Consider the following 16,252-nt stretch of genomic DNA (forward strand, 5'->3'; position numbering starts at 1 on the left):
CGCTGGATAATCTTCAGTCTTTAGGATGAATCGTGAATTTTCCCAAATCCAAGCTCTTCCAATTTTAGAGAATTGGGTTCTGGGTCTACTTTTCGACACGTAGTGTCAGCAATTTTCCTTTCCCCGGAGAAGGTCTAGAACCTTCAGTCCAGAGTGAGGTCCCGTCTGCATTTGTCTCATGTCTCAGTCCTCTGGAGAAAGCAACTGTTGGGAAAAATGTCGGCTTTCAAGGCAGTCCCTTTTTCCAGGTTTCATGCCCAGCCACATTAGAACCAGGTTCTGCGCTGTTGGTTGAGTTCATGGTCTTGACTGGACAGATATTTGTTCAGGCTGTCAGTACAGACTCATCAGTTCCGAATCTGACTAAGAGTTCCCCATTTTCTATTTGGCATTGGGTGCTTGTCACCACAGATGCCAGCCTGACAGTTTAGGCCGCAGTCATTCTGTACAAGCACTATCGGAGGCTTTGGTCCACATTGGAATCCGCTCTCCCCCTTAACATCCTGGAATTGAGGTCGATCTGAAATGCCTTGGTCCAGCCTCAACACGCTCTACAAGGCCATCCTGTTTGCATCCAGTTGGACAGTGCCACAGCAGTGGCCTACATCAACAAACAGGGCAGCACTTTGAGCTGTCAGGCTATGGGGGAGCTATAGTGTTCACTTTTTTAGGGCAGGGTGCTGATCATTGAGGAGGGCACATTTAAATTTTGAAGATTACATTTTTTGTGACTTTGTGCACAAAGCATAGTGCATATGTTTATAGTTTTTATATATATGTTTTCACCTTGATGTATTACATACCCCTACATACATATAGGACACCCATGTTACACCACTGCCGTCTGCGGTCTTTTGTTTTCCACACCTTTTGTCTTTTCTCCAGGATAGATTGACAAAAGGCCTTCTCCTTTCATCCTTCAAGGGTCAAGTTTCAGCCCTATCTGTACTATTCCAGAGGCAGTTAGCCAACGTTTCGGAGGCACAGTCCTTCCTTCAAGGCGTCCTTCGTATCCAGCCACCTTTTATACCACTTGTTCCTCCTTGGGACTCGAACTTGGTGTTGGTGGCTCTACAGAAGGCACCTTTCAAACCTCTGGAATCTATGACTTTGCGGTACCTCACTTTGAAGGTTATATTCCTACTGGCCTTTGCATCTGCCAGGTTTCTGAGTTGGTTGCTCTGTCTTGCAGACCTCCCCTGTTCATTTTCCATTCAGATTAAGTGGTTCTGAAAACTAACCCTTCCTTCCTTCCTTCCTTCCTTCCTGTCTGTCTAGGGTCGTGACCGTATTCCATCTCATACAGGACTTTTGTCCTTCCGGCCTTTCCGCATGATTCTTCATCAGCCAGGTCTTCCTCTCTGGCGCTCTTGGATGTAGTCCGTGCCTTATGCGTTTTTCTAAACCATACTTCATCTGTTAGGCATACAGATTTCTTGTTGGTGTTAATTGATGCCCCCAAGCAAGGTTGGCTGGTCTCTAAGAGTATTATCGCTCGGTAGCTTACCTCTACCATCCATTAAGTCCATTTGTCCTTGGATGTGCCTGTTCCGGCTTCTCTCCAGTCTCATTTGAATCGCAATATCTGTGCTTCTTGGACGGATCACCATGGCTCTTCGGTGGATCGCTGTGCAGAGAGGCAATCTGGTTATCTGTGCACACCTTAACAGAATTTATACTGCCTCCATACTTACTGGTGGACGCCAGTTTTGGGTGAAAAATTTTACGTGCAACCTTGTCGGATGCTCCCCATCCCTGTTAGCTTGCTTTGGGATTTCTCACCTGTAGTGAACTGCAGCATCCCCCAGATAGATGAGAAGAGGGAATTGCATTTTTTAGTAACCATAAAATCCCTTCCATCTGGGGGATGCTGTGACCCCTCCCTGACTAGTTTTCTTATCAGTTTTTGCCATATGGCTATGTTTAATTGTCTATAGGCTTGAGATTTTAGTTATGGTCTTCCTCCATGCAGCTTTGCTAAACGATGATTGAGGTGCTACTGAAGTCGGAAGGGGTTAGAAGGGCAGGAGTTTAGTGTTTAACTATTTTGGTGCCAAACATTATAGCCCACACCCTAACCCAACTGTAATGACTAAACAAATCCAATTGTCAGTCAGAGCTGCTGATGATCTGCAACATTGACAAACTGCATGTTAGTAATTTTAACCCTCAGGATTGAATCTCTGGGCCTGTTTTGTCTGTAGCTTATATTTTTACAATCACTGTTCCCCTATTTTTATGTTTATTAACATTTTCTTATTTCTTTTTCATCCACTAGGGGTCACTGGAGTACTCTTGGGATATGGACGGCTTAGCAGAACAAAGGCACTGAATATTTAAATTTAGAACTCTCCACCCCTCCATATCCCAGAGTACCTCAGTGTACGACCTCAGTGTATTTTCTGTGCTCAAAGCACTAACATCGGCTTGTGGGAGTTCCCACACTTGGTGGAAGATTTTATTAATTTTTCATTTTTACTTTTTACTTTTTCATTTTTACACATCCCTTCCCAGTTTCTGAAAAACATGGGTCCGGGATGGTGCCGCTGCAAGGCAGCGCATGGCGTGTCGGTCCTCACAAAGAGCACCCTCACAGCCACAGGCAGCCCACTGTCTCCTGCAAGCTGGACGGAGCTTACAGATAGAAGCCCCGTCGCAGCCATGACCTGAAGAGCTGGACGGAGCTTACACATAGAAGCCCCGTCGCAGCCATGACTGGAGAGCTGGACGGAGCTTACACATAGAAGCCCGTCGCAGCCATGACTGGAGAGCTGGACGGAGCTTACACATAGAAGCCGTCGCAGCCATGATCGGAGATACAGAGCGTAAGGTAGGCTGGGGAACGGGGCGGTCAGCGCAGGCTGCCGTCCCGCTATGTGGGTCAGTATTGTAATGCCGCTCCCGCCGCTCATACATCCGCCCGCCACGCTACGTCTGGCAGCCCAGCCGCTCCATACAGCGGCCGGCCGCCCATCCCAGCCGCTACGTCCGGCCGCCCATCCCAGCCGCTACGTCCGGCCGCCCAGCACGCAGACACTCCATCAGTTGCCAGCGCTAACAGGGTGACAACCGGGCCGCCGCTCCGTCCGGCTGCCTAGCAACGTCCACCCGCAGACGCTCTGTCAGTCACCAGCGCTAAGAAGCGGAGCGCTCCTGGTGACCTCCGCTGCTCGGCAAGAAAGCCTCCCTGCAAGTCTTCCCCGGCTTCCCGCTGAGACACAGCGTTACAGGGAGCACGGGGGGAAGGGGGGCGGTGGAATCTGGCGGATAACAGCGGCAAGGTTATGTAAAATACTTATAAGCCACAGTTTATGTATATATATATATGTGACATGTATTCACTAGATAATAGGCTATTGAGCCTATATTAATGATAGTGAGGCATGTATTGTAACACTGGAGGCATGTATTGTAACATGCCCTGTGATTATCACTGTATAATAGGCTATTGAGCCTATATTAATGTCTGTGGTTATCACTGTATAATAGGCTATTGAGCCTATATTAATGTCTGTGGTTATCACTGTATAATAGGCTATTGAGCCTATATTAATGTCTGTGGTTATCACTGTATAATAGGCTATTGAGCCTATATATTATTCACACTAGAGCATGTGTTGTACCCTGCCTGTGATTATCATTGTATAATAGGCTATATTAACACTGAAGCAATTGTAACTTGTTCTGTGATTATCAGGGTCAGCATGGCAAAGGGGCCATTTTAACCATGCTTCCTGTTTTACAGTTTGTAATTCCAGAACATTCCTGCCATACATCTCTACGCCACCAGAGGCGCAGGGGTGTTAGTGGGAATTTTGGTTCGGGTTTCACATAGGCTGCCCATGTGAACTGTTTTCAGCCATAAATAAATATATATTACACACCTTCAGATAATAACTTTACTAAGTCGTGCAGGTGTCTGTCCGTTGCCTATTGTGTTGTCTGTCTGCATAGGGAGTAAGGCTCCAGCGCAGACTAAAAATACTTTTAAACTAGACATAAATCTACCACATGTTCACTATGTTTGTAGGTTTTCAGAATCCCAGATCCTATGTTAAACATTGACAATTCAAATTAACTCCGCTCGACAGGAGCGGTAAGATCGACGGAAGTTATTCCGCAGGCTCTAACAAAGGAGTCTCAGTCTTTCCAAAGGTACAATTTCCCTTTGGGTACCAAGGTGTTAATTTAACTGGTCTTATAATTTAATGCAGTCTGACAATTCTATGTCAGACCTCACAGGGCACATTAAACCAGCAGTCAGATAGTGCGGGGTTTGGGCAACCATACATTGCTAATGACCAGTGAGTCAATGTCTCAAATTTACAGAGACTAAGGAGACTCTAACATCTAATCCGTCGAATTTAATAAACGACAGATTTTCAATGAGTTTCTTATTTAGAATATCTGACTAAGATTTAAGTCTATTTACCCGTTTCCACATCTAAATGGGAGAATCCGCCATTGGTGAATTCGTCTGTGTCAAACATTATAAAGACCCAAGATACATTTGGGTCACTGGGCGCTCTATGTATGGAAACAATGACGATCACGTTTCACTTATCGTTAATAAAAAGCTGCAGAGTATCTCGGTAAAGCTTCTGCTGACGGCTGTTACCTCGATTCTCGCTTTTTAGCGTCGCTAGTTTCAGCGACAAGGCCAGAAGTTGTTTGGTAAAGTCTAACATTGCCTCCTCCGGTATCAAAACGGAAATACTTTGGTCCGGCGTTTAAAGTCTTTAGAATCCAGTCTTTTCAAGGCTGTGGTACAAAAACAGTCAAGACTTGTAACGCCAGGGCGCTAAAGTCAACAAGCCAGTGGCTTGACGGCCTCTTAGGCCATCTCGAATTTCCAATTGTGGAAGCGCGCCTTTACACATTTGCCGGGTTTCCAGGCATCCACTCATGGATGTATCCGCTATTTAAAGGTTAAAAGACTGCCTCTGTCGGACGAAATTAGGAGTTTTGGCAGGTTGCCATTCAGTCTCTGCTGTTTTCAGCTGTTTTTATTTCCAGGCCTGGTACACCACCAGAGTCAGGGTTACTTATTCCCCTCTGTTTGGGGTACCGAAGCCGGAGGGCTCCGTCGCAGTATCAATCAGCAAGTCACTTACTACAGTTTGACAATGGATTTCTGCGGTTAGTATTTGCATATTTGGAGCCACAAGATTGCATGATTGCGCTTGATCTTCAGAATGCGTATTTACCCATTCCGGGTTGGTCACCGCATCACAGGTTCTTGCGTTTTGCAATACGCCACAACCATTACCCGTTTCAGGTTCTACCGGTTGGCCTCATGTCAGCGCCTCGGGTATTCACCAAAGTGATGTTGGTGATGATAGCTCATCTCAGAGCCCTGGCAGTGACAATCGTTCCATACTTAGACGATCTGCTCATATGAACTCTGTCTCAACAGAGGTTCCTCTTACTTGCGCTACTAACGTACACCACGGTTGCAGTGCAAGTTCAAAAACAATCGCATCTAATTCCGTCTGAACGACTTCAATTCCTAGGCATGATTTTACATACGGTCAATCAAAGAGATTTACCTACTACACCAGAAAGAACAGACCATCTAGTACAATTAGTGCAAAAGCCACGCACACTATCGATACATTGGTGTATTCGCCTATTAGCAACAATGATGTGTTTTCAAGGCGCTTTAGTTCGCCGGGTTTCACTCGCGTTTCCCACAGGGGGCGAGGGTGTCTATACTCTGGGCGAGAGTCTCAGAGGTTGAGGAGTTGTAGTTAAAAAGGTCAGCGACAGGGGTTCTAAAACGGATCACGACAGATTGCTGTCTATAAATGTCCTGGAACTCCGTGCAATTTACAATGCACTACATGCTTCGCTTTCAGTCTGTCCAAGTGCAGTCAGACAACGCAACGGGAGTTGCATACACAACAACCAGGGAGGACCGAGAGGCCGCATCGCAATGCGGGAGGTAGCTCGAATCCTCAAGTGCCCAGAACACCATAAGGTGATGTTGTCGACGGGGTTCATTCCGGGAGTGGACATCTGTTAGACAGAATGATCTCACCCGTCGGGATTTTCATCCAGAAAACTGGGCATTAAATCCAGAGGTGTTTCACATGTGGATACACAGGTGGGGTTACCCTCAGGTATACATGATGGCATCTTGCCACAATTACAACCGCTCAGTATGTGTACAGAACGACAGATCACAAGGGCAGTGGCGGTGGAGGTTCTCACATTCGTGTGGTCGTACAGCCTCGTGTATCTGGCGCCACCGTTTTCCGCGCCTCTCTCCGTTGCTAAAACGGATCATAAGACAGTTCGTCACAGTCATACTAGTGATATCTCATGGGTTTCGGAGAGCTTGCTTCTCTAATCATACTCGCACACGATCTTTGCCCGCTCATAATACGTCCAACCTGTTACAACAGGGACCGTTCTTTTACCCCTATTTACCTATGTACCGCGGCTGCGGTTGACGGGGTGGTGGTTCAGACCGCCCTCTTAAGAAAAGAGATAGGGCATTACAGTATCGGTTATACCAACCATGTTACGAGCTAGGAAGCCGCTTACAAAATTTGGTGTGCCTATATAGGTGGGTGTGAAGCTCGGAAGTTCCGACTTCATCTTTCAAGTTACCCGTATTCTGTTATTTTACACACGGGGTGGAATGGAAAACTGCGTTTATCTGCACTAAGGGTGCAGGTATCTGTGTGGTCAATTTATTTTCAAAGACGTTTGACTCTATTGCGTCGGTACACACTTTTCTACAAGGTGTCATCAAAGGGCAGCCTCCATTTATCCCACCTACAGCGCCATGCGACTGGAAGCTGGGTTCAGATTTCTTACAGTTTTCATATTTTGAACCCTTACAACAAATGGGGATTAAGTTTCTCACTTGGAAAACGTTTTTCTTCTAGCCTTAGTTTCGGCAAGGGTTTTGTTTTCACATTTGGGTGCCTTGTATTCCAAGCCACCATATTTGGGTTTTCTCATGACAAAGCAGAACTTCGGACGAATTCCGATTTCTTATTTTTCACATCAATAAACCAATAGTGGTTCCTGTGTTGACAGCACATTCTAGAATTCTGAATGTGGTACACGCATTACGCGTCTATATGTCCCGAACGTCTACAGTTCGTAATACGGATACGTTGTTTGTTCTCTATGATGCTGCCAACTGGGGTTAGCCAGTTTCTCAGCAGACATTATCCAGTTGGATAAAAATGACTACAAGTCAGGCTTACTTTAAGGCTAAGTTACAGTCGCCTACGTCAGTAATAGCTCATCCCACAGGTTCTGTGGGAATGTCATGATCAGCTGGTCGTGAAGCGTCTACGACGCGGCTACATAGTCTTCAGTGCACACGTTTGTGCGCGTTTACACGTTATGAAACGGTTGCGGCATCAGCATCTAGCTTTGGCCGCCTACTGTTACAGGTGTCAAACAGCTCTCCCGCCCACGAGGGAAGCTTTGGTACGTCCCAAGAGTACTCCAGTGACCCCTAGTGGATGAAAAAGAAAATAGGATTTTGGTACTTACCAGGTAAATCCTTTTCTTTGAATCCATAGGGGGCACTGGACGCCCACCCAGAGCAGTTTTACCTGGGTTGTATTAAGCTCAGAGGAGCTTATGGTAACACATTTTCACCGATTGGTTCAAATTATAAATGTCTATCGGTTATGGTGTCAACGGTTTAGTTGACAGTAACGTTATGTGTCAACTTTGTGGTTGTCCGTTATGTTATAGGAATTCTCCATTGTCAACCTCTCTATATAGTTCCTGTTCGCTCAGTAAAAAACACTGAGGTCGTACACTGAGGTACTCTGGGATATGGAGGGGTGGAGAGTTCTAAATTTAAATATTCAGTGCCTTTGTTCTGCTAAGCCGTCCATATCCCAAGAGTACTCCAGTGCCCCCTATGGATTCAAAGAAAAGGATTTACCTGGTAAGTACCAAAATCCTATTTTTTTCCATTGTGCGTTACAATTGGGATTTGAATTAATTTTTTTGTGCATTATTCACATGCACTGTGCCTCAGAAGCAAAAGGAACAGATATGATTACAACATATTGCCATAGTTTCGCTAGAGGTCTGTGCCAGTATTTCTGAGGGCTGAGGGACGCATTTCTTCTCACAGCCTCCTGAGGTGGCATGAAGAAATGTGCTAAAGTCCTAACCGGGATTTTCAACTGGTTTAACCTCTATACGCATGTATTTGGGCGTGACTAGCGCGATAATTAAGGGCACCCATTAATGGGTGTCCCAGGATAATTTAATCGCTCCGTCAGGTGCTCATTATTTAGCACTCCCCAAGGAACATTTGAGCTCCTGTCTTTTTAGAATGAGTTTTTGTTATTTCAGCTTGTGCAGCTTCCTAACATTGTCCGTCATCCCTTAGATTTTCCACCCAATTAGTTATGTTTTTAGTTTTCCAACTTTTTTGTCTTTTTTATATATATATATATATATTTATATACATAATATTTTATACATCTAAAAATTAAAAAAAGCTTAAGCTACTTTCTGCTGTTTTGAAAATGTTTATTTCTCTTACGTCCTAGAGGATGCTGGGGACTCCAAAAGGACCATGGGGTATAGACAGGATCCGCAGGAGCTTGGGCACACTTTAAAGACTTAAACTGGGTGTGAACTGGCTCCTCCCTCTATGCCCCTCCTCCAGACCTCAGTTAGACTTTGTGCCCAGGACTGACTGGACACACACTAGTGGAGCTTTACAGAGTTTCTCTGGAAAGACTTTTATTAGGTTTTTTATTTTCAGGGAGACCTGCTGGCTACAGGCTCCCTGCATCGTTGGACTGAGGGGAGAGAAGTCAGACCTACTTCTTAGTTAAGGGCTCTGCTTCTTAGGCTACTGGACACCATTCGCTCCAGAGGGTTCGATCACTTGGTTCACCTAGCTGCTTGTTCCCGGAGCCGCACCCCCTCACAGAAGCCAGAAGAAAGAAGCCGGGTGAGTATGAGAAGTACCGAAGACTTCAATGACGGCAGAAGACTTCAGTAACGGAGGTACAGCGCAGCGGTAGCGCTGCGCTCCATGCTCCCACACGCTTCACCAACGGCACAGGGCGCTAGGGGGGAGCGCCCTGGGCAGCAGTTACTGAGGTTTTTGGTGGTAAAAGAAGGCTATACGGTGTCCGATCGCTGTATAGAGCACCCCCGCCACTTTGCAGTTTCAAATTTTAGCAGGCTACAGCGCGCCGGTAAGGGGGCAGGGCTTAGCCGCACATTGCTCACCAGCGCCATTTTCTCCTATTCTTACAGCGCTGCAGAGACGCTGCCCGGACCTCCGAGCTCCCGCAAGTACTTGGGGAGGGAAAACGGGGGGGATGGAGGGGGGGGGGGCACTTAAATTTGGTGCTTTTCAAGTTATATTGTCGGCGCTGAGCATATTACTAACTTCTGTTAGTATATGGGCGCTGGGGTGTGAGCTGGCATACTCTCTCTGTGTTCTTCCTAAGGGCTTCTCTGTGCGTCTGTCCCGGGCTTGTGGACTTTGTGTCGGCAGGAGGTGTCGACATGTCTGAGTTTGGGTGTTCCTCCCCGGAGGAAGTTATGGGGGCTGCAGAGAAAGATTTAAGTATGTGTTTGTCGGCACAGCCGACTGCTGATTGGATGACTATGCTGAGTACACTGAATACGAATGTGGCTTGGTTATATCAAGGACGCTGCAGATTACCTAAAGGATGCTGCGAGGGATGTTGGCCTCTTGGGATCGAGAGCCAATGCCATGGCGATTTCGGCCAGGAGGGCGCTGTGGATTCACCAATGGAATGCTGATGCCGACTCCAAGAAGAATACGGAAGCTCTCCCTTTTAAAGGTAGTGCATTGTTCGGTGACGGCCTGGCTGACCTGGTGTCGACCGCTACGGCGGGATCTTTTCTTCCATATGTTCCCACACAACAGAAAAAGGCACCCCATCAGCAGATACAGTCCTTTCGGCCTAATAAGTACAAAAGAGGTAAGGGCTCGTCCTTCCTCGCTTCAAAGGGTAGAGGTAGGGGAAGGAAGTCGCCTGCAGTGTCAGGCACCCATGACCAAAAGTCCTCCCCTGCCTCTACCAAGTCCACCGCATGACGCTGTGGCTCCTCTGGGGGAGTCCCTACCGGTGGGGGGCCGTCTCCAATTCTTCAATCAGGTCTGGGTTCGTTCGGCCTGGATCCTTGGGTCTTAGACATAGTGTCCCAAGGGTACAGACTGGAGTTTCAGGAGATGCCCCCCAACCGGTTTTTCGTGTCGGCTTTGTCAACTTCTCTTCCCGAAAGAGAGGTGGTGAGGGATGCGATACAAAAGTTGCGTCAACAGAGGGTCGTGGTGCCGGTTCCCCCATCAGATTGGGGGAAAGGGTTCTATTCGAGCCTCTTTGTGGTGCAGAAGCCGGACGGTTCTGTCAGACCGATTCTGAACCTAAAATCCCTCAACCCATATTTGAAAACTTTCAAGTTCAAGATGGAGTCTCTTCGAGCGGTGATCTCCAGCATCCCGATATTCCCTCCTCATCAGGCTTTCCTGAGGTTTGTGGTGCAGGATTGTCATTACCAATTTCGGGCGTTGCCATTTGGGCTTTCCACGGCCACGAGGGTTTTCACCAAGGGAATGGCGGAGATGATGGTCCTCCTTTGCAAGCAAGGGGTCACAATTATCCCGTACTTGGACGATCTCCTGATAAAGGCGAGTTCCAAGGAGCAGTTGTTAAGAAATGTGGATCTCTCCCTGTCGGTTCTGCGACATCACGGTTGGATACTAAATTTGCCAAAGTCTCAGTTGATCCTGACCACTCGGCTGCCCTTCCTGGGCATTGTCCTAGACACGGAAATACAGAGAGTGTTTCTTCCGGAGGTCAAAGCTCTGGAAATCCAGACCATGGTCAGGGAGCTTCTGAGGCCGACAAGTGTGTCGATTCATCAATGCACTCGGGTACTAGGGAAGATGGTTGCGGCTTACTAAGCCATTCCGTTTGGCAGGTTTCATGCCCGGGTGTTTCAGTGGGATCTGCTGAAAAAATGGTCCGGATCTCACCTGCACATGCACCGGAAAATAAGTCTATCTTCCAGGGCCAGGATTTTGCTCCTGTGGTGGCTGCAAAGCCAGGAATCTTGTCTTCACATAAATGTTCTCGAGTTGAGAGCCATTTACAACGGCCTGCTGCAAGCAAAGAACCTTCTTCAGGGTCTCCCTGTCCTGATCCAGTCGGACAACATAACAGCAGTGGTGTACGTAAACCGCCAAGGCGGAACAAAGAGCAGGGTGGCTATGGACGAGGCCACATGAATCCTACGCTGGGCGGAACAGCACGTGAGTGCTCTGTCAGCAGTCTTCCTCCCGGGAGTGGACAACTGGGAAGCAGACTTCCTCAGCAGACACGATCTCCATCCGGGAGAGTGGGTTCTTCATCAAGCGGTATTTTCAGAAGTGACAAAGCGTTGGGGAATTCCTCTGATAGACATGATGGCGTCTTGCCTCAACAAGAAGCTTCCGAGGTATTGTTCCAGGTCAAGGGACCCCCAAGCCAGTGCAGTGGACACCCTGGTGACTCCGTGGGTGTTTCAGTCAGTGTATGTGTTCCCTCCGCTTCCTCTCATTCCAAAGGTGCTGAGGATCGTTCGACGAGCAAGGGTTCAGGCGATACTTGTCGTCCCAGATTGGCCACGGAGGGCCTGGTATCCAGATCTTCAAGAATTACTAGTGGAAGATCCCTGGCCGTTTCCTCTAAGAGAGGACCTGTTATTGCAAGGGCCCTGCGTGTTTCCGGACTTACCGCGGCTGCGTTTGACGGCGTGGAAGTTGAGCGCCAAATCTTAGCTCGGAAGGGTATATCCGGGGGGGGGTCATCCCTACTCTCCTTTAAAGCTAGAAAGGAGGTTACGGCAAAACATTATCACCATATTTGGAGGAAATATGTTTCATGGTGTGAGACCAAAGCAGCTCCGGCGGAGGAGTTTCACTTGGGTCGGTTTCTCCATTTTTTGCAGGCAGGCGTAGATGCAGGCTTGAAATTGGGTTCCATAAAAGTGCAGATTTCGGCTTTATCTATTTTCTTTCAGAAAGAATTGGCCGTCCTGCCTGAGGTTCAGACCTTTGTGAAGGGTGTGTTGCATATACAACCTCCATTTGTGCCGCCAGTGGCGCCGTGGAATCTTGAAGTGGTCTTGCAGTTCCTTAAGTCTCCTTGGTTTGAACCTTTGCGTAAGATTGAGTTAAGGTTTCTCACTTGGAAAGTGGTCATGCTTTTGGCTCTGACGTCGGCCAGGCGAGTGTATGAATTGGCGGCCTTGTCTCACAAGAGCCCTTATTTGATATTCCATTCGGATAGAGCGGAATTGAGGACTCGTCAACAATTTCTGCCGAAGGTGGTTTCTTCTTTTCACATCAACCAACCTATTGTGGTGCCTGTGGCTACGGATGCTGTGGCGGTTCCAAGGTCTCTTGATGTTGTAAGAGCCTTGAAAATTGACGTTGCCAGAACGGCTCTTACCAGGAAAACAGGCTTTGTTTGTCCTGTATGCTTCCAACAAGATTGGAAATCCTGCTTCTAAGCAGACTATTGCTCGCTGGATTTGTAATACGATTCAGCAAGCTCATTCTTCGGCTGGGCTACCGTTGCCAAGTCCGTAAAGGCCCATTCTACCAGGAAAGTGGGCTCATCTTGGGCGGCTGACCGAGGGGTCTCGGCACTTCAGCTTTGCCGAGCAGCTACGTGGTCGGGTACAAACACTTTTGCTAAGTTTTACAAGTTTGATACCCTGGCTGAGGAGGACCTTATGTGTGCTCAATCGGTGCTGCAGAGTCGTCCGCACTCTCCCGCCCGTTCTGGAGCTTTAGTATAGACCCCATGGTCCTTTTGGAGTCCCCAGCATCCTCTAGGACGTAAGAGAAAATAGGATTTTAATACCTACCGGTAAATCCTTTTCTCGTAGTCCGTAGAGGATGCTGGGCGCCCATCCCAGTGCGGACTGTTTCTTGCAGTTGTATTATTACTGGTTGTACTTGTTTACACACGGATTGTGTATTGGTTTTCTTCAGCTTGTTGCTGTAGTTAGTTTATACGGTTATCTGGTTTCATTCTATTCCAGTTGTACGGTATGTTGTGGTGTGGGCTGGTATGTTTCTCGCCTTAGTTTAAACAAAAATCCTTTCCTCGAAATGTCCGTCTCTCCTGGGCACAGTTCCTATAACTGAGGTCTGGAGGAGGGGCATACAGGGAGGAGCCAGTTCACACCCAGTTTAAGTCTTTATAGTGTGCCCAAGCTCCTGCGGATCCCGTCTATACCCCATGGTCCTTTTGGAGTCCCCAGCATCCTCTACGGACTAGGAGAAAAGGATTTACCTGTAGGTATTAAAATCCTATTTTTATTTTTTTTATGCTTTTTAAAATGTACATGCAGTGAATATTCAAAAAAAGTGTAACTGGGAGACTTGCAACAATCTCTGCATTCCAGCCTTTTACAGATGAATGTTACTTCCAGTGGACACTAGAGGCAAGAAGTGCTTGTGTTGTATGAATATGATATACTGTATATCTATGTTGGTGGTAGCCTTTGGCTCTAATATACTGGTAAATATACAGTTGTCAATTCCTAACCGGTTTGTTTTTTTGCCACTTTTTTCTTATTTTTTTAAGGAGGAAGATTATGCACAGTCATACAAAAGGCAGGAAGCTAACGATGAACAGTATATGGAAAATGTATCAGAGGATGCAGCAGAACCAGAAAATCCTGCTAACGAATCTGAAGAGGTAATGAGTGTTTTTTATAGAATAGGCAGGTGGTATATTAATCCCTTTTTGTGGCTCTTCATGTGCTTGGTAAAGTTACATGTAATTAGTTTATAGATGAAAACCTTTTTTTCTTAGTTCCGTAGGAGAGACAGGGATGATTTTGCTATAGCCTGGGCAGGTGGGTTTTCATTAGACCTACTCTGTCTGTCTTGTATGACTTTCATAAACGTGGCTTGCCGGCTTCTAAACAGACTTTGGGCAGGTGGTTTCTTTTGACTATCCACGAGGCTTGCTCTGGCATATCTTCCTGTTCCTGCCATGGTGACTGTTCATTCCATCTGGTCAGTGGGAATCTCTTTGGCAGCAAGGTGTGGCCCCTCTGCGGAGCAGCGTTTTAAAGCTGCCACGTGGTCCTCTGCTCATACTTTTATTAAATTCTATTCATTTGACACCTTCACTTTTTCGGATGCAACTTTTGGGTAGAAGGTTCTCTGCACAACTCAGGAGCGTCCCTTCTTTTAGGGGGACTGCTGTGAGACGTCCCAGAGTCATCCCTGTGTCCGCTATGGAATGAAGAAGAAAGGAGATTTATGTTCGTACCTGTTAAATTATTTTCTTCAAATCTATAGGGGATACAGGATGACGACCCTGACGCACTTGGCTTGCAGGGTTTTTTTTTTGCTCTACAACTGGTTTCCCTGTTCACCTCCACTGTGTGTTTGGACCGGAGTGTGTGCCAGTATTCCTTCTACTCACTCCTTGCCTTGAGCTTGCAAACTTAACTGCCAAGGCGGAACAAAGAGCAGGGTGGCTGCTTATGGCTGGGGGTGTGGTATAGAGGAGAGGGAATCTGGACTGCTGGGAAAGAGATCTTCGTATTTTCTGCCCGGACTCCAAATCTCCAGGATATATCAGATTCATTCCTGTGTCCCCCATGGATGCAAAGAAAATGATTTAACAGGCAAGAACATAAATCTCTTTCTCTAGCGTCCTAGTGGATGCTGGGGACTCCGTAAGGACCATAGGGATAGACGGGCTCCGTAGGAGACATGGGCACTTTAAGAAATAATTTAGGTTCTGGTGTGCTCTGGCTCCTCCCTCTATGCCCCTCCTCCAGACCTCAGTTTGATACTGTGCCCAGAGCGAGCTGGGTGCTTTTCAGTGAGCTCTCCTGAGTTTGCTGAGAGAAAGTATTTTGTTAGGTTTTTTATTTTCAGGGAGCTCTGCTGGCAACAGACTCCCAGCATCGTGGGACTGAGGGGAGAGAAGCAGCCCTACTCTCTGAAGCTAGGTCCTGCTTCTTAGGCTACTGGACACCATTAGCTCCAGAGGGATCGTACGCAGGATCTCACCCTCGCCGTCCGATCCCAGAGCCGCGCCGCCGTCCCCCTCACAGAGCCGGAAGACAGAAGCCGGGTGAGTATGAGAAGCAAGAAGACTTCGAAATCGGCGGCAGAAGACTCCGTTCTTCACTGAGGTATCGCACAGCACTGCAGCTGTGCGCCATTGCTCCCACACACCTCACATGCTACGGTCACTGCAAGGGCGCAGGGGAGGGCGCCCTGGGCAGCATTTGGACCTCTTTTTGGCAAAAGTTTACATATATTCAGTTGCGCACTGTATATATGTATGAGCCCCCGCCAAGAAAATGCATATTTAAGCGGGACAGAAGCCCGCCGTCGAGGGGGCGGGGCTTCTTCCTCAGCACCCTCCAGCGCTATGTTTTTTCTCCACAGCACCGCTGAGAGGAAGCTCCCTGGTCTCTACCCTGCTTATACCACAGTAGAAGAGAGGGTTTTAAAGAAGAGGGGGGGGCACATAATTCGGCGCAGATAATAACAGCGCTACTGGGTAAACATTAAATTGCTGTGTTTTTTCCTGGGTCATATAGCGCTGGGGTGTGTGCTGGCATACTCTTTCTCTGTCTCTCCAAAGGGCCTTGTGAGGGAATTATCTTTAGACGAGCATTCCCTGAGTGTGTGGTGTGTCGGTACGTGTGTGTCGACATGTCTGAGGTAAAAGGCTCTCCTAAGGAGGTGATGGAGCAAATGTGTGTGTGGTGTCTCCGTCGACAACGCCGACACCTGATTGGATATGTGAAGTAAGTGCTGAGGTAAATTTATTGCACAAAAGATTAGAGAACAGACAGGGAATCTTCCCATGTCTGTCCCTATGTCGCAGAGACATTCAGAGTCTCACAACGCTCACTATCCAAAATAATAGACACTGATATCGACACGGAGTCTGACTCCAGTGTCGGCTACGATAATGCAAAGTTACAGCCAAAATGGCAGGAAAGTATTCAATATATGATTATTGTAATGAAAGATGTTTTGCATATCACTGATGACTCATCTGTCCCTGACACAAGGGTACACATGTTTAAGGGGAAGAAAGCTGAGGTAAATTTCCCTCCTCTCATGAAGAAAAAGAGCGGGAATCTCCAGACAAGAAGCTGCAGCTTCCCACAAAGAATTCTCAGGGAGTATCCTTTCCCTACTAGGGCCAGGATACAATGGGAATCTTTCCCTAGGGTG

The 16,252-nt window shown here is 47.3% G+C and overlaps 1 protein-coding gene across 11 annotated transcripts in view; it reads left to right on the forward strand.

Moving 5' to 3' along the window:
• The window catches only part of RBM33 (RNA binding motif protein 33), a 297,939-nt gene that overhangs the window by 99,555 nt on the left and 182,132 nt on the right, over nucleotides 1-16,252 (forward strand). For 10 of the 11 annotated variants that reach the window (XR_010177641.1, XR_010177640.1, XM_063921881.1 and 7 more), the window contains exon 6: nucleotides 13,620-13,733. The exons of the other annotated variant lie outside the window; for it this stretch is intronic. Coding sequence is in view for 8 of the 10 variants with exons in the window: in XM_063921881.1 (XP_063777951.1) it covers nucleotides 13,620-13,733 (114 nt within the window). In the remaining 2 variants the exon portion in view is untranslated. The remainder of the gene's footprint in view (nucleotides 1-13,619; nucleotides 13,734-16,252) is intronic. 11 annotated transcript variants of the gene reach the window in all.

This window comes from Pseudophryne corroboree, chromosome 5 (assembly GCF_028390025.1).
Source record: "Pseudophryne corroboree isolate aPseCor3 chromosome 5, aPseCor3.hap2, whole genome shotgun sequence".
In the NCBI taxonomy this organism is placed as follows: Eukaryota; Metazoa; Chordata; class Amphibia; order Anura; family Myobatrachidae; genus Pseudophryne; species Pseudophryne corroboree.